Raw genomic sequence first — 22,781 nt, 5'->3', positions numbered from 1 at the left:
CCACTAAGGACCATCAGGATCCTACACGCACTTCCACACTGCCGCTTCCGTGCATCTCCTCTTTAACTGACTTATTGTTCCTCTGTATTGCTGAAGGTGCCTTTCTATTTCTAGTAGTTTCCTCCTCCAATACTTTCTTCCTATTACAATGAGAAGATAATCTGATCACATTAATTCCCTGCTTTTAAACTATTGTCCCAAGGGTGCTGGGGAACCAGTGAAGCGTCCAGAATCCTATACACGACAAACATGACCTTTCATCCCTTGGCCTTTGCTTATTTCCACAGAGGAAGGTTTCTCGCCTTTTCTCAACACTGCACTCAAGTCACATGCGGGAGCTGATATGTGGTTCCTGCATGTCGTCTCTCCTCTGGCCTTTCTGTGGGGTCACTCTCTTCCCACACTGCAGCCATGAGCCTCCTACTAGCTGTCCCAAGTCCTCCTTCACCTCCAGGCACCCCCGCCCTCTTGCTCCCCCACAGTACCTGGGCTCATCCTTCCTATGTCTCCAAACTGTTACAATTACTTGCTTGTATGTATTTGCCAGTCTGATCCCAGAAACCACCTGGGTTTCATCTGCCTATTTCCAGAGCCACAGATAGTCTCTGAGGTACAACAGGCGCACAATACATACTTTTAAATAAATGCATCACTGATAGTCATGGCATCAGATGTATAGAGGAGCCCCTTAATATCAAGACCTGGCTGATCAGAGCCAGATGAACCTGTTCCTATTACTGCACCAGTAAGAAATTCACAAAGATATCAAGGTAACTTCCAAAATCCTCAACCAGGCAAGAGTGGCACTGCACACAGGTTTAAAATTGGTGAACGTGGCTTCTGTGCAATGTCCCTAGAACAGGGTTTTAAGTAGGAACTTAAATAAGACTGATCTTTGGGGCGATCAGTCCAGACAAAAGAGCAGCTGATGTGAACACATCTGAACAGACCCAAGCGTCCTTTCTGGGTTTACTGGGAAGACCACCAGGTCCAGGGTTGTGTCCTACCATCGCTGAGCCAACTGTGTTAGCTTCCTACATGAAGCACAAAACTCAGCACACTGCACTGTGCCCCGCTTACACAGCACTGCCCTTCCAGGGCAAGGTCCCATCCCTGCCCCCAAATATGGAGTAGTCATCACACACAAAGATTAAGAACACTAGTTTACAAAGTGCTTTTTCCAGGGTCAAAGCAGGATCAAGATGACTTACCTGAGACAATTTTGTTGTGGTGGCGGGCAGAAGTGGGCGACTAAACTTCTTCTGAGACCCAATTGCTGCTGGAAATGGTGGTGCAGAAAACACAGCTGCAACACAATTGATTTTGTTTATCCACCCCTGCATTTCCTCTGGACTCCTATGAGAAACAGATATATTTATGTTAGGATACTTCTATATCTAAGTGCTTTATATGTTCCCCATTTCTCATTACTGATCTAAAATGGCTTATACAATCACCTGTTCTTCTTGGTACAAATAACCCTGACAAGACCTCATTGGAGATTTACACTTTCAACAGCAAGTCACCACGGTAATGAAAGGCCCTGGAACCTATGATCGGAGTGTAAGCTGTGATTATCCCTCAAGGATACAGAAGGAAATAAAGCGAAATCACGTCACAGCAAATATTTATTAACCCCCCTACTTTCTAGTTGATATGAAGCTAGGTCAAAAACTAATATAAAAATGAACTCATCTCTACCAATCATATAATTTGATTTTAAAATGCAACTGCGGGATAAATTGATAGACTGTAAAAGGGTGCACATACCCACTTTGGACAGTTTCTTAAAAAGTTAAATATAAATTTATCATACAATCCAGCAATTCTACTCCTAGGTATATTTCCAAGGGAAATAAAAACGTACGGGCACTATAAGATATGTATATGAAGGTTCATAGCAGGATTATTTATAAGACTCAACAAGGAGAAACACTGCAAATGTCCACCGTCAGTGTCCATCAAAAGTGAGCGAATAAACAAAACATTGTGTACAATGGAAACCAGCAGCAGTAAAGGTGTGGGGCGCTGACATAGGCTATAACACGGACCCCAAAACTTCCTGCTGAGTGAAAGAAGCCAGACACAAAAGCCCACATATTCTACAACTGCAATTTTATAAAAAGTCCAGAAAAGGCAATACTACAAAGACAAAGATATTGGGCTGGGGTGAAAAACAGGCACAGGGGATCGGTCTGTGGGGTGACAGAAGCATTTTAACTGGATTAAAACATTGAATGGACACTTAAAACTGGTGAAATGTGCCAGTCTGTAAAGTATACCTCGATAGGACACTGAAAATCCACCTGAGAGGTTGTGGCAAGCCCCTGATGACAGTGTCATTTTAACCTAGATGTCATGTTCGCAGAGCTCAGCACCCAGCTCACTAGATTGCTGGGAACTATTAAATGAGTGTAGGAAAAGGTCCCAAACCAGGACAGATTAGTCACCACGTATATAATCAACAAGAAGATGGACAAATGTCAGCTAATCTAACAATTGCTTCCTGTACCGATGGCTCAGAGCAACCACCCTGACCCGACACCGCACTAGGTGTCAGCTGCTCACCTTGCACTGCCTGCCCTGCTGACCCTGTGCCCCTCTGACCCCATGCCCCCCTGACCCTCATGCCTCTCTGACCCTGGGCCTCTCTAATCTGCTAGTTCAACTGACTAATTTCTATACCAGTTCTATTTGGAGTAATTAGATCTCCTTAGTGATCACATCTGGTATTTTAGACATCAAAAAAATAATGTTGGGGAATAGAATAATCTGAAGGACTTTTGTGGTAATAACTGTAATTGCACATCTGGCTGTGGTTCCCTTGTGGTGTTAAAATTCCCACACTAAAAAAATCTTTTGTAATTTAGATTTCCTTACTTCCTCCTCACCTGATGTCAGCAATTTTACACCTTTTTGCAAGCTCAGCATCCACAAATCACAAAAGTAAATACTCTTGTTCTCATTTCCTTTTCTCATCTTCCTTTGTTCTGTTCACTATCTTGATGTCAAATTTAATGCCAGGGCCGGATGGGTCAACTGGTAGTGTTCTCAAGTCAAGCTTAGATATAAACAGCAATAATTAACTCTGTCAGCCACGGACACTGATGCTACTTGTGCTGTTAAAATTCTTGTTCTAGAGGCTCAGTTTCAAAAATTCAAAGTTTCTTGCGTCATAAATCTAGAATTCTCCCTATGGAGCCTTCTACTTCTAATCTGAAGGCAGTCATGGACCCCTTATTAAAGTGGCACTGCATCCCGTTTCCTTGCTGCCGTAATGATTTTATCTTTTCCTTCTACTTTAATCACAAAGCTCAGAAAGAGAGAGATGGGAGTTCCCGTTGTGCTCAGCCAAAATGAATCTGACTAGCATCCATGAGGATGCAGGTTCAATCCCTGGCTTCGCTCAGTGGGTTAAGGATCCTGTGTTGCCATGAGCTGTGGTGTAGGTCGCAGACATGACTCGGATCCCAAGTTGCTGTAGCTCCGATTTGACTCCTAGCCTGGGAACCTCCATATGCTGCAGGGAAAGCCCTAAAAAAAAAAGGGGGGGGGAGAGAAGAGAGCGAGAAAGTAAAATGAAAATCTACACTAATTAAACAGTTTCTATGTGCCAGGCACTGTGTGAGGCACTTCACATACTTGAACTTGTTTGTTTCTCACAAAACCCTGTGAAATAATATTATCAACCACACTAGTGACAGGCTGAGGTTCAAAGTGGTTACATTACAGGCCAGGACAAAGTGCTGGGAAATAGTCATTGGAATCAGGTCTATTTTACTCACTGTGTGATGAAACTTGCATACTGAAATACCTTTGTACTTTATTCATGAGGATATTATGTCCTAGAGAGGCTAAGTGGCTGACAGAGCCACAGGGCTACTCTGCAGCAGATAAAACCTTGGAACCCAGAATTTCTATTTCTTATTCTAGTTTCTTTGGCAGTTTTCTCTCTAATGGAATCAATTAAAGACTGACTCTGACTCAAAAAATTTCCCTGCAGATCTTGATTCTGTTTCTTGGTACAGAGTAGTACCAGGCAAACTAAAAAATCAAACCAAACCAAACTGATGAAACCTACTGGGCTTGGAAAAGCAAGACCCTCCAGTCAGCGGTCTTCAGTTTGAGCACATTGGGCTTCTTCTCATAGTCCGTGGCCTGGGAGGCCAGTGCGTGGTGCACACTCACGGCGTTTTTCAGGTCCTCTTCCGACAGAGCCTTCTCAGGCTTGTATTCGTCCTGCAGATGGAGGTGGAGAAGACAAACATAAGTTCAGACTTCACCTTCTCTTCTGAAAACCTAAAACTCTAAGAAAAATTTTAGAAAAATCCATGAAGGTGCCTAAAAACATGAAATGAATGGTGACTAAAAACAACTCTTTGCTACTTCGTAAATGTCATAAAACATCCTGTTCTTTGAAAAGTTTGCTCAGAATGAGAAAATACACACTGACTAAAAGGATGCCTTTTAAAAAGCTGATATATAATAATTAAGGTAAAGAGCTGAGGAAGGTCAAAGACATCATATCTGTCACACCACACGCATTTTACAGTGATTTGAAGCTAGGTCTAATAGGTAATTCAGCCTCAGGTGCAAATGGACAAATGCAAAAGCTTCCAGACATTCCTCAGCAGAATTAGACGGATGGTGAAAACCATGCTATTGTGCTCTCTGCTCCAACACACTACATTTTCCTGCTATTTTTTTATTGAGTAAAATAAAATGATTTCTCTAGCTGTTCTCTGAAAGAGGAAAATCAGTTCAATATTAAATCAGGAGACATTTTAGCTCTATTATCATAAATGTGAAAAATAAGTAAAATTACATAAAAAGGAGGGTGCCATGGATAGGTGCCATTTTATCTTTGGGCATGATCCATGCATAATTCACACAATTTATAAAGGTTCTTTTGTATGGCTTCTCTCCACACATAACTAAAAAAAAATCCCAACTAGAGGATTAATAGGATTTTAAAACAAATTTGACCATTATTATTATTATTAACTAGAAGATTAATAAGAATTTAAAAAAAATTGATTCTATTATTATTCTTCTTATATCTAGTAGTTTCCCTGGGTCTCCAAGAATAGAAAAGACCTGAAAACCAATGTAAATACAGCAGACATCATAAATTGTCATAGGAGATGTTTTCTAGTGTTTAAGTCCTTTCTTCCCCCTTCCCCGTATTTTATCAGACACGATGCTAAATAGCCTTGCACTTCTGTAAAGTGCGCGCGCACACACACACACACACTCTCTCTCTCTCCTCACCTTCCAATTTAGCAGGGAAAGCCTAAAGAAAGACATTGTTTATTCTATTACCACAGTCTGGTTTTATACATTTTTCAAAGAAATAATTACACTCTCCCATACCACCTCCCACCCCTCCTGCCAGTAGCCTCTCACACGTCAAGCTATTCAGAGGTACTCTTGCCATCAATTCACAATGAGTCAGAAATAAACAGCAGCTGCTGATCCTTCGTGGCCACTGCCACTGACAGTGCTGAGAGGCAGAGGGGGGACCCCACAGTAAACACCAACTGCAACATGAAGATTACACAGCTTACAGTATGAAATGATAAAACTACTACTTTAAAACTGCGACAACTCTACTAAGCCTCGGAAATTAAGAACTGTTGACAATAACAATTTTCTAGAGAAGTACGATGAATCTTTAAAGAACTAAGGATTTTTAAAAATCTTAAAATAAATACATTTTACCCAAATCTGTTCTTCTACAATTCCCATTAGTGCATAAAGCTGTAATCTAGTTACATTTGGGGGTCTTGATTTTCTAAGTGGGATTTTTCTTTTAATGATTTAGGATTCCAAAAATTCACAAACCTCCTTCCAGGGGAGCTGTTATTCAAGTGAGAGTATCAACCAGAGGCAGCATTAGCAGACCCCCTCCAGCCTTGTAATTATGCTGGAACATGGCCCTGCAGAGCCAGCCATGTGCTCAGGGGGAGATGTGGATCCGAGGGAGTTGAATGATGGGGGTAAAGGACCAGGGCCACCAGAGTGTGCAGGCCACATCCATTTCCACACACGGGCTGCTATCTGAATGCTCAGAGATGAGCCGAGAAACCTGCTGGCACTGTTTGTTCATATTCTAGGTCCATAATTTGGGCCTTTATTTTAATTCCTTCTCACTGGTTTCTTTTGGTTAATTTTTTTGTTGTTTAAATTTAAAATGATTTGTTGTTTAATTTTTCACATTTCTTTTTTAATTGAGAGAATTTAAGGCCATTTTTCCTCTGAGTACACGTGTTTGGGGATGAAGAGTGTTTTTTCATGGTTCTCCAGATAATTTGTAGTTTTCTTTCTCTCACTTTGATCTTAGTCATGTCAAAGAATTTCTCAATTTAAAGCACCTCAAGTTTTAGCTATTCATCATTATATATTTCTAATTTTATTGGCTTGTGACCAGAGAATGTGGTCTGTAAGAACTATTTTATTTTATTTTATTTATTTTTGTGTGTCCCTTTTAGGGCCACACCCACAGCATATGGAGGTTCCCAGGCTAGGGGTTGAATCAGAGCTACAGCTGCTGGCCTACACCACAGCCACACCAACATCAGATCCAAGCCATGTCTGCAAACTACACCACAGCTCACAGCAACACTGGATCCTTTAACCCACTGATCGAGGCCAGGGATTGAACCCTCAGCCTCATGGTTCCTAGTCGGATTTGTTTACCACTGCGCCACGACAGTAATTCCTCTATTTTATTTATTTAAAATCTGTTGAGGTTTTCCTACTACTTGTTTGATGTTTGTTATTGTTCCATGGACATAAAAAGTTACTCTCTGAGGGATGATTGTACATTTATATTCAAGCTTATTGATTCAGTTCCTCTGTTCTTACAGTATTTTTTTCTACCATGTTCTTTTTGCTATTTATTATTTTAACGTGTTCTTTATCCTGGTTTAGTGCTTAGTTACGTCAGATGGTAACTTAAAAGGCTCTCTTCTCCACCAAAATGCTGTATTTTTTTATATCAAGACTTTTAAATAGTTTCATTTCCTTCCCTACCCTTCCCAGTAACCCTAAATTTTGCTTAAATAGTTTATTTAGCATGTTTTATTCTGCAATATGGTTAAAATTGTCATATATTCTCTGTTTCAGGAAATTGTGCACTTATATCTCACATTCCCTGAGCCTCTCCTTATCCTTTGGATTTAATTGAGCCCAGGAGGCCTCTTTCTCACCCCTGTTATCTTTTCTCCCTGCATTCATTTTCCCTAGGTGAGTGAGGCCCTCGCTTTCTCTGACAGGTGGTGAACCGGGCATCAAGCTTCCGGCTGGGTCCTTTTACACTCTGTCATCTGCAGACACTGTTGGGCACTCTAGCTTCCAGTTTTACAAAAGTCCAACACCAGTCTGATACTTTTTTCCTTTTTTTATATTTTCTGTTAGGAATCTCCTACAGGTTTCTTTTTATCCTTAGAATTCAGGCATTTTTGCTAGGCTATGCCCTAACATTCCCATCCATCTGGTCTGGAACTAAAAAAAAAACAATCCCACCCCAATTCCCCCCCATGTGATCATTCACTCGTACTGCTAACTGTAGATCATCAATGCAGCTGCGCAGATTGAGCCACCCAGATTTATGTCTCCAGCTATGGCTGCACCCTGTGCCAACAGATGGTGCTTTCACTTGTCCACGGCAATCGCTCTGTTCCATTCTGCCAAATGCCCACCCAGCTCTTCAATACTCCTACCCCATGACAATGGTGGTTAAGAGCACAGGTGCCTGGTGAAAAATCAGCTGATGATGTTAGAGGGATTCCCTTGTATGCTATTTGTTGCCTTTCCCTAGTTGCTTTTAACATTCTTTGTCTTTAGTTTTTGTCAGTTTAATTAATATGTGTCTCAGTGTATTCCTCCTCAGGTTTATGCTATATGGGACCCTCCGTGCTTCCTGTATTTGAGTGTCTCCTTTCTCAGTTTAGGGAAGTTTTCAGTTTTAATTTCTTAAAATATTTTTTCAAGAATCACCAAAGGCATTTTTTTTACACAACTAGAGCAAAAAATTTCAATTTTTTTTTACGGAAATACAAAAGACCCTGAATAGGTGAAAGACCCTGAATAGGCAAAGCAATCCTGAGAAAGAAAAACAGAACTGGAGGAATCAGGGTTCCTGACTTCAGACTATACTACAAAGCTACAATCATCAAAAAAGTATGGTACTGGCTCACAAACAGAAATAGATCAATGGAATAGGATCAAAAGCCCAGAAATAAACCCAATATGACAAAGGAGGCAAGGGTATATAATGGAAAAAAGACAGCATGTTCAATAAGTGGTGCTGGGAAACCTGGACAGCTACATGTAAAAGAATGAAATTAAAGCTCTCTAATACCATACAGAAAAATAAACTTAAAATGGACCAAAGACTTAAACATAAGACTGGACACTATAAAATTCCTAAAGGAAAACAGGCAGGACACTCTTTGATATAAACTGTAGCAATATCCTTTTTGATCCATCTCTTAGAGTAATGAAAGTAAAAACAAAAGCAAACAAATGGGATCTAATTAACTTTAAAAGTTTTGCATAGCAGAGTAAAGCATAAAAAAATGAAAAGACAATCTACAGAATGGGAGAAAATCTTTGCAAAGGAAGCAACTGACAAGGGATTAATTTCCAAAATATACAAACATCTCATCTTTATACATATATATATACATGTATATATATATGTGTGTGTATATATATGTATATATATATGTGTGTGTATATATATGTATATATATATATGTATATATATATGTGTGTGTATATATATGTATATATATATATATATATATATATATGAAAAAACAACCCAATTAAAAATGGGCAGAAGATCTAAATAGACAGTTCTCCAAAGAAGACTGACAGATGGCCAAAAAGTACATGAAAAGATGCTCAACATCACTAATTATTAGGGAAATAGAATTCAAACTACAATGAGGTATCACTTCACACCAGTGAGAATGGTCATCATCAAAAAGTAAGAACTTTACTCTCTTGCAATTGTGCCTCAGACGACTTCCACCTGCTAAATTGCCCAGATGATCTTCTAGATTCTACATGTTTATCATTGGTTTATTCTTGTGCTTTCTGTATTTAAAACTTTGGCTGTATTAATAAGCAAATGCAAGGTTTATAAATTTAGCTAATAGTAGTTTACAGACAATTCAAATGATTATGATTTTATTTGGTTTAACTGAACTGTACTAGTTCATTTTGTAAGGAAATAATGCTGCAGACAAATGTAAATAAAGCTTGTAAGTCAAGCATCAAGTGGTATTTGTTAGAAATAAATTAGAATTTTTAAGCTCTGGAAAAAAAAAGTCTACAATCAGGAGTTCCCGTTGTGGCACAGTGGTTAACGAATCCGACTAGGAACCATGAGGTTATGGGTTCAATCCCTGGCCTCGTTCAGTGGTTTAAGGATCTGGCGTTGCCGTGAGTTGTGGTGTAGGTCGAAGATGTGACTCAGCTCTGGCATTGTTGTGGCTCTGGCATAGGCTGGCAGTAACAGCTCCGATTAGACCCCTAGCCTGGAAACCTCCATATTCTACGGGTGTAGCTCTAAAAAGACAAAAGACAAAAAAAAAAAAAAAAAAAAAAAAAAAAGAAAAAAAAAAGTCTACAAACAATAAATGTTGGAGAGGATGTTGAGAAAAGGGAACCCTCCTACACAGTTGGTGGGCATGTAAGTAGGTTTGACCGCTATGGAGAACAGGATGAAAACTAAATATAAAATTACTGTACGATCCAGCAATCCTACACCTGGGCATGTATCTGGAGAAAACTCTTAATTCAAAAAGATACATGCACCTCAACATTCACAATTTATAATAGCCAAGACATGGAAGCAACCTACATGTCCACTGACCGAAGACTGGATAAAGAAAATGTGGTACAGACACACAATGGAATACTACTTAGCCATTAAAAAAAGAATGAAATAATGACATTTGCACCAACATGGATGGAACTAGAGATTCCCATACTAAGTGAAATCAGAGAGACAAAAAAACCATATGATATCACTTATATGTGGAATTTAAACAAGGGTACAAGTGAACTTATTTACAAAACAAAAACAAAAACAAAAACAAAAACAAAAACAAAAAACCAGATTCACAGACTTTGAAAACAAACATAGGGTTACCAAAGGTGACAGGGGTTGGGAGAGGTGGGTGGATGGACTAGGGTTTTGGGTTTGGAAAATGCACACTCTTATGTATGGAATGGATATCAACAGGGACCTGCTGTATAGCACAGGAAATCTATTCCTGTGATAACCAATATGGGAATGGATATGTGCATACATATGGTTGAATTATTTGCTGTACAGCAAAAATTAACACAACATTGTAAATTGACTATATTTCGATAAAATTAAAGTAGTTCCCATCGTGGCTCAGTGGTTAACGAATCCGACTAGGAATCATGAGGTTGCGGGTTCGATGCCTAGCCTCGCTCAGTGGGTTAAGGATCTGGCATTGCCGTGAGCTGTAGTGTAGGTCGCAGACATGGGTCGGATCCCGCGTTGCTGTGGCTGTGGTATAGCCCAGTGGCTACAGCTCCTATTAGACCCCTAGCCTTGGAACCTCCATATGCTGTGGGTTGGCCCTAGAAAAGACAAAAAATAAAAATAAAAAATAAAAACAAAGTGCACAGGTGCCTGGAATTAGAATCACCTCTTCAAATGTCTAGTTCTGAAATGGTACTTTCCATGACCTTAGAGAGGTTAATTAAACTCATTAAACTTCATATTCTTTGAAAAGTAGTGATGATACCTTCTTCAAAGAGTTTAGGATGAAATTGAGAAACTTAAAAAAAAACTCTTAATAATGTTCAAAGCACATAGTAAGTACGTAGATTAATAATTTTAATAATTTCTAATAATTTTTGGAAGCCTATAAGGTCAAACCTGTAAATATCAAATCTTCTGCTCACATACTCTATAAACACATATTTTGTGACCACTTTTATCTTCTTTTTTCCTTTTCCAGACAAATCCTGCTCAAGGCTAATCCCGTACTCTAGATCAACCTCCATTAACCTTTCCAAGATCTTATTTCACTGGTTGTTATCTTTCCACTACACTTTAAATCTTTCTTTATCTACGAGCTTCTTCCCCACAACACTCTCAAGGTTTCTCTTATATTTGTAAGATTAAATAGTCCCTCCCAAATATTGCTTTCTGCTTCAGCTGTCACCTTCTCTTTTCTTTTATACGTAATGAGTCACCTTCTCTTTTCTTTTACACGTAATGAGTTAGGAGTACACATTAACTATTTTTATACATTAATTTCCAGTTTACCCTTTAACCCACTGAAAACTGGAGTCCATTTCTATACTTAATTGAAACTGCTCTTGTAAAGGTTGGCAGTGACCTCCTAACTGGAAAATTTAATAGATTCTTTCTTATCTTACAGGAGTTCTTATCTTACAGCATCCTAGGGTGTAAAACATATTTTTGAAATTCGTCCTCGGCTTCTTGTACAATTCTCTCCTGGTTTCTTTTCCACCTCTCTGATCATGGTTTTTGAAGAGAACTCTATTCCAAGGGAGTTTCCCAAATTCTAAGCTATCTAACACTGGAAGGAAAATACTGCACAGGACAGATATGGAAGACAAGATCTATTTAATTAGGGTGAAATCAGAGTCTAGAAATTCTCTAGCATGGGCTTCCACTCTTTTAGTTGATAGTAATATAATTTTATCATTAAAGAAGGTTAAAATACAAACAAAATGTGTTTGTCATCCTGAATTCCTACTTGGAAATGTAGCTCCAAGTCCATTTAAAACATGAGCAAAACCCAGAGTACACTGGAAAAATTAGGGTTGACAATTGAATAAAAATAAATGACTCTGTCCTACCGAATTCATTCTGACATCTTTATTTTTCACTACTTATAGCTGAAGATGATGATGGTACTGGGAAGGAAGAAATAAGAGATAAATTATCATAATCAAACCATTTCAAACCTAAGATTCTTGGCTGTGCAAACTAAACAAGAAAAGAGAGCAAGATAAATTCAATCAAGAAATTTTCTATAAGAAAAGAAAATACTCTATGACACCTAATTACTATCTATTTTCTCAAACAAACGAAGGGTAAAAATGATGCCTAAAAATAAGTTCCTCTGTATCCACTGCAATCTATGTCTTTTTATCTAGGATGATTCATCAGAGCACTCCACCACCCTAACGAGCTCCGAGAATGGGATTTCACAGTGCTATTCATTTTCAATTCATTTATAGCATGAAGTAAAAAGCTTTCTTCTTCTTAAGAAGCTTATTAATTAAATGTCTTGTGAAGTTGGATCCTAATGCACCAACACGAAGATCATCCACATATGTACAAATACTTGGTTGATATCAGGTCTGACAACTTGTACCTTCCGGTGGATATAAAAGTCCAGTTTGGAAAGTGACCAAATCTCAATTGAAATTCATCAACATCATTTGAAAAATGCTGAGATTCCAGTCTTCAAAGTAGCATTTACTCTGTGCCTTATTAAACAGGTACAATTGCTATACCTAATTAAAACAATTTAAAATAAAGTAAAAACACTCTTGATTTCCACTGAGAGAATACAGATGGGATATCTGAGGACATCCTTATGAAGTTACAAGGATATTAGTAAAAAGGTCACCAATCAAAGTAAACTGGATCTAATACTGTCTATTGATTCTTGATTTTTTAAAAAAAAGCATTTTTCATAATTTGATGACTATCTTTTTAAAAATTCTGAGTATTTCTGGTTAGATATCTTTCTAAAAATCACTTGGCTTCATTTTTCTTTATCAGGGAGCTGGAAAATACTGTATTTTCATAAATATGGGAGCAAGGCACAATAGGAAATCAAACAAAGCCATATTTTGGCTCAGTACTCACATAATCATATATCTGCAAATCACTTATTCACAGAACCTTAAAGCTGCAAGGAGCCTCAAGGATCATTTCAACTAATTTTCTCATGTTAGGGAAGAATTTTAAAGTTAGCAAAACATGTCCTATATTATGTAAGGAGAATAAGAAAGAATAATAAGCAAGTCAAAGAATTCAAAATGTTTTAAGTCTGTTGGGTCAAGGCGGTCATGGTGCCATCTCCATGCCACGATGATGTGCATGTGGTCGTGGGGACTTCTCATCAGCACAGGAACCCCCATGGTCCACACAGGGAGGGGTACAAACACAAACACACACAACACACACAGACACACACAGTGGGACTTCAGGACCTGAAATGCTCTCCGTCAGGTCTGACTTCGGTGAGACCCAAGAAAATTTCTAGGATAAATCTAGTGAGCAAGTTAAGGAAGTTAAGACCATCTTTTAATGATCACGCTGCTGACCTGGAAGAGGGCAGGTAACCATGGGCAGCCCCTTGAATAAGACCAGAGGACTCTTTTGACTTAGGATCTGAAGGAACCTGAGAGGTTTTGCCATTTTCAAGCAGAAAAGCACCCCCCCCCCGCTTCCATTTCTCTGACACATTGATTGGAGTTTGACTGGTGGGCAGTTTCCCCTGTTCCCTCTCAGTCCGGGCCCAGGCAGTCTGTCAAAGGCTGCCCTTGTCACCATCTGTGACACTTCAAGTGCCTTCCCACCACCCACCCAGCACCACTCAGTTCAGGGCCCTGGACACCAGTGAGTGTCTAATTCATAGGCTTCCTGCCACAACCTTCACGTGGTTGGTGTGGGTATGGTATTTACTGCAAGGAAGGGAGGGAGGGAGACAGAGAGGGATGGAGGTGCTGTCTGGGGACCAGAGGACACAGAAAAGAGGTCTGATGTGGGGATTCTCTTAACACTCTAAGGCCTAATAACTTGGAAGAAGCCACAAAACACCACAGTGCTTCTTCATGGGGGCGGGGTGAGTGCAAAAAACTCAGGAATATACCAGTTTCTGTCTGCTAGACTTCTGAATGAGAATTGTGTTTTTAATGCAGAAAGCTTCAGAGCAAGACCTATGTGTCTTAAACTCCAGAGACCTGGTGTTTCCAGCTGCAATGTCTTTTTATGAATTGATAGTTTAAAAACATATGATTATGACCTAAATATCCTTCATACAATGGTTCCATTTCTCATACTTATGATTAATGAAAACTGACTTGATCATCATTCTCCTAAGGGAATTCTCCTGGACTTTAAAAGCTAGGTAATGTTTTCTTTTGCATATTTTGCATTGTTTCAGAGAAGGAGTGAGGGGTCACCATGGCCTCTTCGGTGTGTGAGAGGGTGCAGAGCCAACAGTGACATACGAAGAAATAATAATGGCCTGACCACACAGGAAAGCCTTCTGCTCTCGGCCACTCCTGGCCCTTGGTATTTGACTGTCAGCCCCAGCCTGCCCTCACCTGCTGCCAGCTAGACTTCACATGCTACAGTAAACAAAAAACTCCCTTCCCAATCGGACTTTTAAAAACCCTTATAGGCAGATGGAATGAATCTCTTCTTCCAAGCAGGCCAAGGAAAAGTAGAAGATTCTGCATCAAGGACAGAGTTCCCAGGATATTGTGACAGCAGACTTAATTTTTAGATAACAAACCAATTTTTCACATTGAAAGACATGGGAAAGGCAAGTACATTCAGGTCTGAATAGTTGTTTTCTAAACTCTCAAGATAAAAGACATCAGAATATTCTCCAGAGCCTGGTGTGGAGAACAGGATAATCAGCTAATTCACTGCCACATACCCACCATGCCGGCCACGCCACCTCCCTTAACCACTCCGTCAATCATCTGACAATTTGTTTTAAGGGTAACACAGTTCAGTTTTGCCACAACCAGACCTGTAACAAGAATACCATCATAAAGCTTAGCAAAACAGACTTTCAGGAGAAAGGCAGAGGCTGGCAGGGTCAGACGCAAAGCCAACGTTGAAAGCAACAGAGAACTTCTGAGGCTGCGTGACAGCAAAGGTTTGTCCAAGCATTTGGCCAGCAGATGACTCGCTCTTGGTTAACAAATGGATATAAAGCATTAGCTTTATTTCAGATATTAATCTGAATGTTGGCAATGATGGATCTTTGTAAGCAAGAATTTAATCATTTTATCATCAATTCATAGCAATTTCTAAATTTTAAAGCATATATAAACTGTTATATTAAAATGATATGAGAGCCCTCTGCCATGCATGCTTTGCATTCATTCCTACAATAATAACTATCCACTGGGTGGGCTATGTTTCTCAAACATGAGCTGCCTGGGCTCAGGGGCACTCCAAGTATTAGAAGCAAACAAGGACAGGAGCACATTCTTATTCAGCTGGAAAGCAAACAAAACCACTCACTCTACCACAGATGCCCCACCATGCCTGCCCAAGAGAGTTCTAGAAACAGGGGTCAGTTACTTTACCCCAAGCTTTCCCCAGTGCTCACCCATACACTTGGTTCATTTCAGGTCACTAGCCATTCATGGCTTAAGACCGGTCTCTCATCCACACTGTAAACCCAAGCTCTTCTCAGGGGTAGATGCCAAGTTTATTTCTCACACCTCCCAATGTGACATTTGCACATGGTTGTGACATTGCTGTTGCAATTCTCTGCGGATTTTCTACTGGCTTGAAGGTTGGGGCAAAGGTGACTAATCATATCAAGTGAGGGGCCAGAAAGGGAACTGAGGTGGTCCTGAGGAAGACTGCGTATAACCTGGAGCATAAGACAAGAGCTCACTTGTGATAATGTCAGAAACTGCTGGGGAAAAGGACGAAAAAGAGGGACTGATTTTACCTGACTGAGAAATCAATATCAGGAAAGAAAAGAGATTCAGTAGAAGTGAGACAGACACTTGGGATCTGCTATTTGCAAAAGTCACCGAAGAGCGGGTGCAGGGAGATGAGAGTGGAGCCTCCAGAAGCAGCCGTCTGCATGCCTGCCTGTGTCTAACTCATTCCATCCTCTTCCATTCCTCTGGAACTGCTTTATCAGTAACTTCCTTGTTGCCGGATTCAACTGTAACTTTCCAATTCCTGTCTTACTCAACCCTCTTAAAACAGGGAACACTTTCGCCTTCCCTGAAGTCTGTAGTGTGTCTCCCTCCCCCCCTTCCCCCCCTCCCCCCTTCCTCCCTCCCTCTCCCCCTTCTCCTCCCTCTCCCCCCTCCCCTCCTTCCTTCTCTCCCTCTCCCTCCTCCCTCTCTATTTCCCTCCCTCCCTCCCTCTCTCTTCCCCTGCTCTGGTCACACTGTAGCCCCCTTCTGTCCACTCCCCGCAGGGCAGGTATGAAGTGTCCCTGTCTCACAGGTCCTTCCCTCCTCTGTCTTCTCACTCCACCTGCTTTCATGACTTTTGGGGATGACTCTCCACATCTGTACTGAGACTCCCTCCTCAGCTCCAGATCTATAACTGTTAGACATACCCACTTATTATTCCACAGACATCTTGAGCTCAACACCTCAAACAACTGTCCAGTCGGACTGTGTTTCCGCCTTCCTGTGACCCCTGCCATGGTTCAAGCTGATCCCATGTCTGTGTCGCTGATTGAATCTGCCCCCAATTCATTCTCCATCCTATAGCCAGACTGATATTCTAAAACATAAATTATGTCATGCCCCATTGAAAGCCCTCTGACAGTTTCACTCCTCCTAGAAAAGGGCTCAACCCCTCAACACAGTTCTCAGCTCTTCCTAGTTTGCTCCACTGAATGCTCATCTTCCTGAACGTGCTGCGGATACTAGCAGCTGGGCATCCATGTGGTTCCTCCCTGTCTGAATCCTCCAAATGACAGACTTCTATTTGTCTTTACTTATTTATTTTATTATAGTTGAATTACAATTTTGGGTCAATTTCTGCTGTACAGCAAAGTGATCCAGTTTTTTAATATACACACACACATTCTTTCTCTCGTAGTATCTTCCATCATGTTCTAGCCCAAGAGATTAGATATAGTTCCCTGTGCTATAAAGCAGGACCTCAAGGCTTAAATGTAATAGTTTGCACCTTCCAGCCCCAAACTCCCAGTCCCCCCATCTCCCCCTTGGCAACCACAAGTCTGTTCTCCATGTCTGTAGTCTGTTTCTGTTTTGTAGACAGGTTCATTTGTACCATATGATCCAGCAATCCCACTCCTGGGCATCTATCCAGACAAAACTTTCATCAAAAAGAAACAGTACACTATGTTCATAGCAGCACTAGTCCCAATAGCCAAGACATGGAATCAACGTAAATGCCCATCAACAGATGAATGGATTAAGAAGATGTGGTACAGAGATACAATGGAATACTACTTAGCCATAAAAAGAATGAAACAATGCCATTTGCAGCAACATGGATGCAACTAGAGATTTTCATTCTAAGTAAAGTAAGTCAGGCAGAGAGGCAAATACCATATGACATCACTTATATGTGGAATCTAGTTGTTTTTTAAAAATAGTTCAGATAGCACTTCTTCATGAATTCTTCCCCTACAGTCCCTGTCTCTTGAGGCTCAGTTAAAGTTAAGTGTCTTCCAAAGTGTTTCTGTATAGGTTTCCCTTTTTTTTTTTTTTTTTTTTTGTCTTTTGTCTTTTGTCTTTTTAGGGCATGGAAGTTCCCAGGCTAGGGTAAAATTGGAGCTGCAGCTGTCGGCTTATGCCACAGCCCCAGCAACATGGGATCTGAACCGTGTCTTCGACCTATACCACAGTTCATGGGAATGCCAGATCCTTAACCCACTGAGCGAGGCCAGGGATTGAACCTGCATCCTCATGGATACTAGTCATGGTCATTAACTGCTGAGGTGCAACGGGAACTCCCCAGGCTTCCCTCATGTAGCACATATCACATTGCATTGATGGCTTTTTATTTGTTGCCCTCTTCAGACAGAACATTCTCTTCCTTAGGGACTACATTTTGCTCACCATCATCTGCAGTGTACAGCATTCTGAAAACCTGGCACCACTACTGACTGATGTGCTTCCTATCATAACAGGTCCTCTGTATCAGAAGGGTAATTTGTTAATCTAAGTCTAGCTTATTATATTACTTTTAAGTGCGAATCTGAGAATCATGAAAAGATTGGGATATTGCCATTTCCATGATTTTTCATGGTTCCTGGGAGCAATCAGGAAGAGCACCTTCCTGGATCTGGGTTACAAAATCTCCAAAGGCTGGTTAGACTAATTGCAGAAGATGGTTAGTGATAGTCCCATATCCCATAAGGAGAGGCTGGAGTCAGGGGAGTGCTCTGAGAAGGACAGAGGGTAACCACTGCCCTGACCACAGCAGGAGGCTAAAGAGAAAGGAAGACTGTGGCGTGCTGTCTTCGTTTTAGCCCAAAGTTACTGAATCTGGTTGAGAAGGTAAAAGTTACAGAAAAACCTCTCCAAAATCACTTTTAAAAAATTCTAATAGTTATAAAAGTCACCAATAGAGCTCTAGTGTTTATTTTTTTTAGGGCATACCCATGGCATAATGAAGTTCCCAGGCTAGGGGTTGAATCAGAACTGTAGTCACCAGCCTATGCCACAGCAACACCAGATCTGAGCTGCGTCTGTGACCTACACCACAGGTCACGACAACACCGGATCCTTAACCCACTGACAAGGCAAGGGATCAAACCCAAATCCTCATGGATACTAGATTTGTTCCACTAAGCCATGATGGGAACTCCTGAGCTCTAGCGTTTATAAAAATATTCTAATGGAAACAAAATACTAGCCTGGCCACTACCACTCTTCACAATCCTGAGGCCTCTGAGCCTCAGTGTCATAATTAAAAAAAAAAAAAAAAAAAAGAAGGGAATAATATCCTCCTATAAAGTTGTGGAGCTCATATATAAAAAGCATCCTTAAAACTACATCACACTAACAGATCCATCTTCCTTCTGGTGGCTGATCATTAAAGGAAGGTGGCTCCGTAAGTCTGACAGCCCCTTTCTGCCTTAGTGCCCTGAGATGCGCTGATCTGAGAGGGTTATTCTCTTAAACACCAGATACGAAGCAATGCTCTGCAAGGCTGTGTATATGTCTGGTGTGTGTGTGTGTGGGGGGGGGTAATACAGGAACACCGCTCTTCAACGTCCCTTCCACCAGGTGAAGGGCAGCTCCCATGCTGCTTGCTCGTGTCCAGTTTCTGCCACGAGGAATGGGTGTAAAGTCCACGGCTTTTTTTTCCCACAGAAGAGAGGAGGTAGTACCTCAGTCAGGTAGGTGGAACAAATGTCACATATATAACAAAAGCCCATGGGCCTGAGGGACAGAGGCACCTTCAATGTCCACGTCACATGCTAACTCCAGGACATGGGTCCTGCTCACCCGTCTCTGCATCAGTCCTGCAAGAGCTTATGGAGGCACTTGATGATCTCTGATCCGAGTGGAGAGAAAGGGTAGGAGGAATTACTTGCCCCTCAGTAGAGCTAGCAGGGACGGAAAGGGTCGGCATTTGGACGGTTGAGATGGTGGGGCCAAGTCTTAGGCTTTTTTTTTAACACAGGCGGCTGATGTGCGATTGTACAAAGGCAGGAAAAAACCCTGTCACTTTATTTCTTACAAGGTTGGCAGGAATCAGGAAAGGACCAAAAGGGAGAACATTCACTTCTGAGGAGTCATAAAGAGGGGAAACAGGAGTTCCCGTCGTGGCGCAGTGGTTAACGAATCGACTGGAACCTGAGGGGGGTTCGGTTGCCTGCTCAGTGGGTTACGATCGGCGTTGCGTGAGCTGTGGTGTAGGTGCAGACGCGGCTCGGATCCTGCGTTGCTGTGGCTGGCATAGGCTGGCGGCCACAGCTCCGATTAGACCCTAGCCTGGAACTCCATATGCCGTGGAGCGCCAAAAAAAAAAAAAAAAAAAAAAAAAAAAAAAAAAGAGGGGAAACAATATATACATCACTCGGAATTCCTGTCATGGCTTAGGGGTAACAAATCCAACTGGTATCCACGAGGACGCAGGTTTGATTCCTGGCCTCGAGCAGTGGGTTAAACATCCAGCATTGCTGAGAGTTGTGGTAAAGGTCGAAGACTTGTCTCAGATCTGGCATTGCTGTGGCTGTGGTGTAGGCCAGCCACTGTAGCTCCGATTTGACCCCTAGCCTGGAAACCTCCATATGCCGCAGGGCAGCCCTAAAAAGACAAAAAAAAAAAAAAAAAAAAAAAAGAATCGTTCACCTATTGTATAGCAGGTGCCTTTCCACACGTTTAAAACCTTCTTGGAATTCTCTTGTGGCACAGCAGATTAAGGACCCAGTGCTGTCACTGCAGCAGCCTGGGTCACTCTGTGGCACAGGCTTCATCCGTGGTCTGGGAACTTTCACATGCCACAGGCGTGGCCAAAGAAAAAATTCTTTACATCAAAGACACAAGTTAGACACCTTCCTCCCCCCCGCATTTTACATTTGAACATACTGAGGCTCAGAGAGGAAAATCAACTGCTTCAAATCAGAGATCAGTGAAGTGTCAGACTGGAGTTTGACAGGGAATGTCTACTTCCAAAGTCCTACCCTTTCAGGGCTTCCCCAAGAGACATATATTCCTAAGAGGATTTGAGGAAATTGAGCAGAGATCTCCAGCCTAATAAAGCTCTCACTTTGACATGAGGCTGCTGCTACTGGGTGTGGGTGTGTGGGTATGGGTGTATGTGTGTCCATTCAGGGGGCACACTTCTTCGGTAAAATGGGCAGTTTATGCCATTGTGACACCACTTATTTCCACTTCATGATATACTAGTAATTTGAAATATAATTTTTCATCACATTTCTAGTGCTGGCTACCCTCCACTCATCCTGTGATCCAAATGTAAAAAGCTGTTCTGCCATTCTTTGAACATGCCAGTTCTCTCAGATCTGTTGTTTTCCAGTACGCCTTTTATTACCTGGCCCTCCTGGCACATGCCTGCTCACCCTTCAGCTATCAGTTTGAGGTGTTAATTCCTTGCAGGCTGATTAGGGGCCCTATTCTGAAAGGCTTCTGTGCTCCTCAATTAGTTTATCCCAAGGTTGGTGAATGTTCGGTTTACCTGTTTCTCTCTTGCTTTGTGGGCAGACTGTGCCTTAGTCACTGCTGGAAGCTCAGCATTTAGCAGAGCACTTGCCATGTGATGAGCTCTGAGGGGCTATATTGAGGACATCACCCCCAACTGCACAAACCCCCATGACCCTGCAATCATACCACTTACTTTTGTGTAGCACTGGCTATGACAGCTGGAGGAACAGGACCCCAGCAGGCAAGGAGTTGCTGGCACTGGGGTATCAGAAGCCCTCTGAAGGGTACATGTTATGTGGGTATGGATCCTACACACACTCTAAATCAGAGGTAATTTAAAGGTAGCAGAGTCTAGGTACCAACTGCTGCTGCTTCTAGGAGGATGCTCAGTGCCCCAGAGCCCCTCGAAGCACATGTCTGGTGAGCAGCAGATAGCCTGCTCCCAACCTCACAGTCTTTGGTATTTCCTGAGGTAGAGGCCCCCAGGGACTTCATATTTGTACTGCCTCTCAGCCCCCCCCCTTTTTTTTAATTTTACAAGTCAGGAAGAAACTAATTAAAACGCCAGAGTATGTATAGCCATACAAGAGCCTGGCTGGCTATGATGAAGCTTCCACTGATTGATGAGCTTGTCTCTAGATCTGTGCAGCGTTCTGGGAATAGATATTGGTTGATTACTATGTTGAGATTTCAAGCATTTGTCACATTTTTTTCAGCTCCTTCTTCTTTTCTTTTAAAGAGCACTGACAATAGTAACAAGGGAGTACAGACTGGACACAAAACACAGCTGCCTCCTTTCAGGCTTGGTCTAAGTAGATATTTTGCAGTAATGCTTTTTTTTTTTTTTTTCCTCTTTTCTAGGGCCACACCCACAGCATATGGAGGTTCCCAGGCTACAGGTGGAATCAAAGCTTCAGCTGATAGCCTACACCACAGACATAGCAACACCAGATCTGAGCTGCCTCTGCAACCTATACCACAGCTCATGGCAACACCAGATCCTTTACTCACTGAGCGAGGCCAGGGATCGAATCCACATCCTTATGGATACTAGTTGGGTTCATTACCGCTGAGCCACAACGAGAACTCCGTAGTGCTTGCATTCTTATTGATTCAAATGAAACAGCAACTGATGGATAACCCACAGCTCTACTTGTCTGCTCCTAAACAAACGTATCATTTCCTCTGTGTCCTATTTTTCACTTTACAAAAGGAATTTCACCCAACTTTCCCTAAAGAGGCACATTTGCCACACTCCAGAGGTACCATAAATATGGACATACTATCTAATTTTGGAGCCCTATGCCAAAATGATGTTGGAAGTGTCACAAAGTTATTCCCTTGTCAATATTTAGCCCTTTCTCATCTGTATCTGGATGAGTCAAACTCAATGTAATTCACTTATCTGAGGGAGAGAACAATGAGAAGGAAAAAGCTGTTGACTTGGAAACGGCATCCCTCTTTGCATCATCTCTGTCAAACGTTGAATGCAAGAGTGTTTTTCTCTCTTCCTAGGCTCACCCTGGGATGGAGTGGGTGGAAATCCTGTGGCTAGGCATTCAATGAAATGATTTTGCCAGACAGATATACCCCTCATAAAGATTTTAGAGAAAATGAAAAAATAAACCAAAAAATAGGATTAATGCTGGGGAAACAGCTGTGACATGTGAAATTTAATTTCAAAGGATTGTTTTCTACAGGGACAAATCTAGCTGAAAGGACCAATGCGGGCACAGCATGTATACACATGGTGCACTGTCAGAGACCAGAGTAATTGATCTATAAATTAGAAGTTGTACTGGATTCAAAGGGAAATAAAGACAATATGGGGTATCTGGCCACTTAAGAGCATGGATGATCTCCTAATATCT

At 41.4% G+C, this 22,781-nt stretch overlaps 1 protein-coding gene across 8 annotated transcripts in view; it reads right to left on the bottom strand.

The window, feature by feature from the left end:
• PSD3 (pleckstrin and Sec7 domain containing 3) overlaps positions 1 to 22,781 on the bottom strand; it is a 621,434-nt gene that overhangs the window by 31,823 nt on the left and 566,830 nt on the right. For all 8 annotated transcript variants that reach the window (XM_021077991.1, XM_021077990.1, XM_021077989.1 and 5 more), the window contains 2 exons: positions 4,082 to 4,239; positions 1,212 to 1,356 (listed from right to left, as the gene is read on the bottom strand). In XM_021077991.1, coding sequence (XP_020933650.1) covers positions 1,212 to 1,356; positions 4,082 to 4,239 — 303 coding nt within the window. The remainder of the gene's footprint in view (positions 1 to 1,211; positions 1,357 to 4,081; positions 4,240 to 22,781) is intronic.

This window comes from Sus scrofa, chromosome 17 (assembly GCF_000003025.6).
Source record: "Sus scrofa isolate TJ Tabasco breed Duroc chromosome 17, Sscrofa11.1, whole genome shotgun sequence".
Classification (NCBI taxonomy): domain Eukaryota; kingdom Metazoa; phylum Chordata; class Mammalia; order Artiodactyla; family Suidae; genus Sus; species Sus scrofa.
The sequence above is the reverse complement of the archived record's forward strand: the minus strand, read 5'-3'. Positions and strand labels throughout refer to the sequence as shown.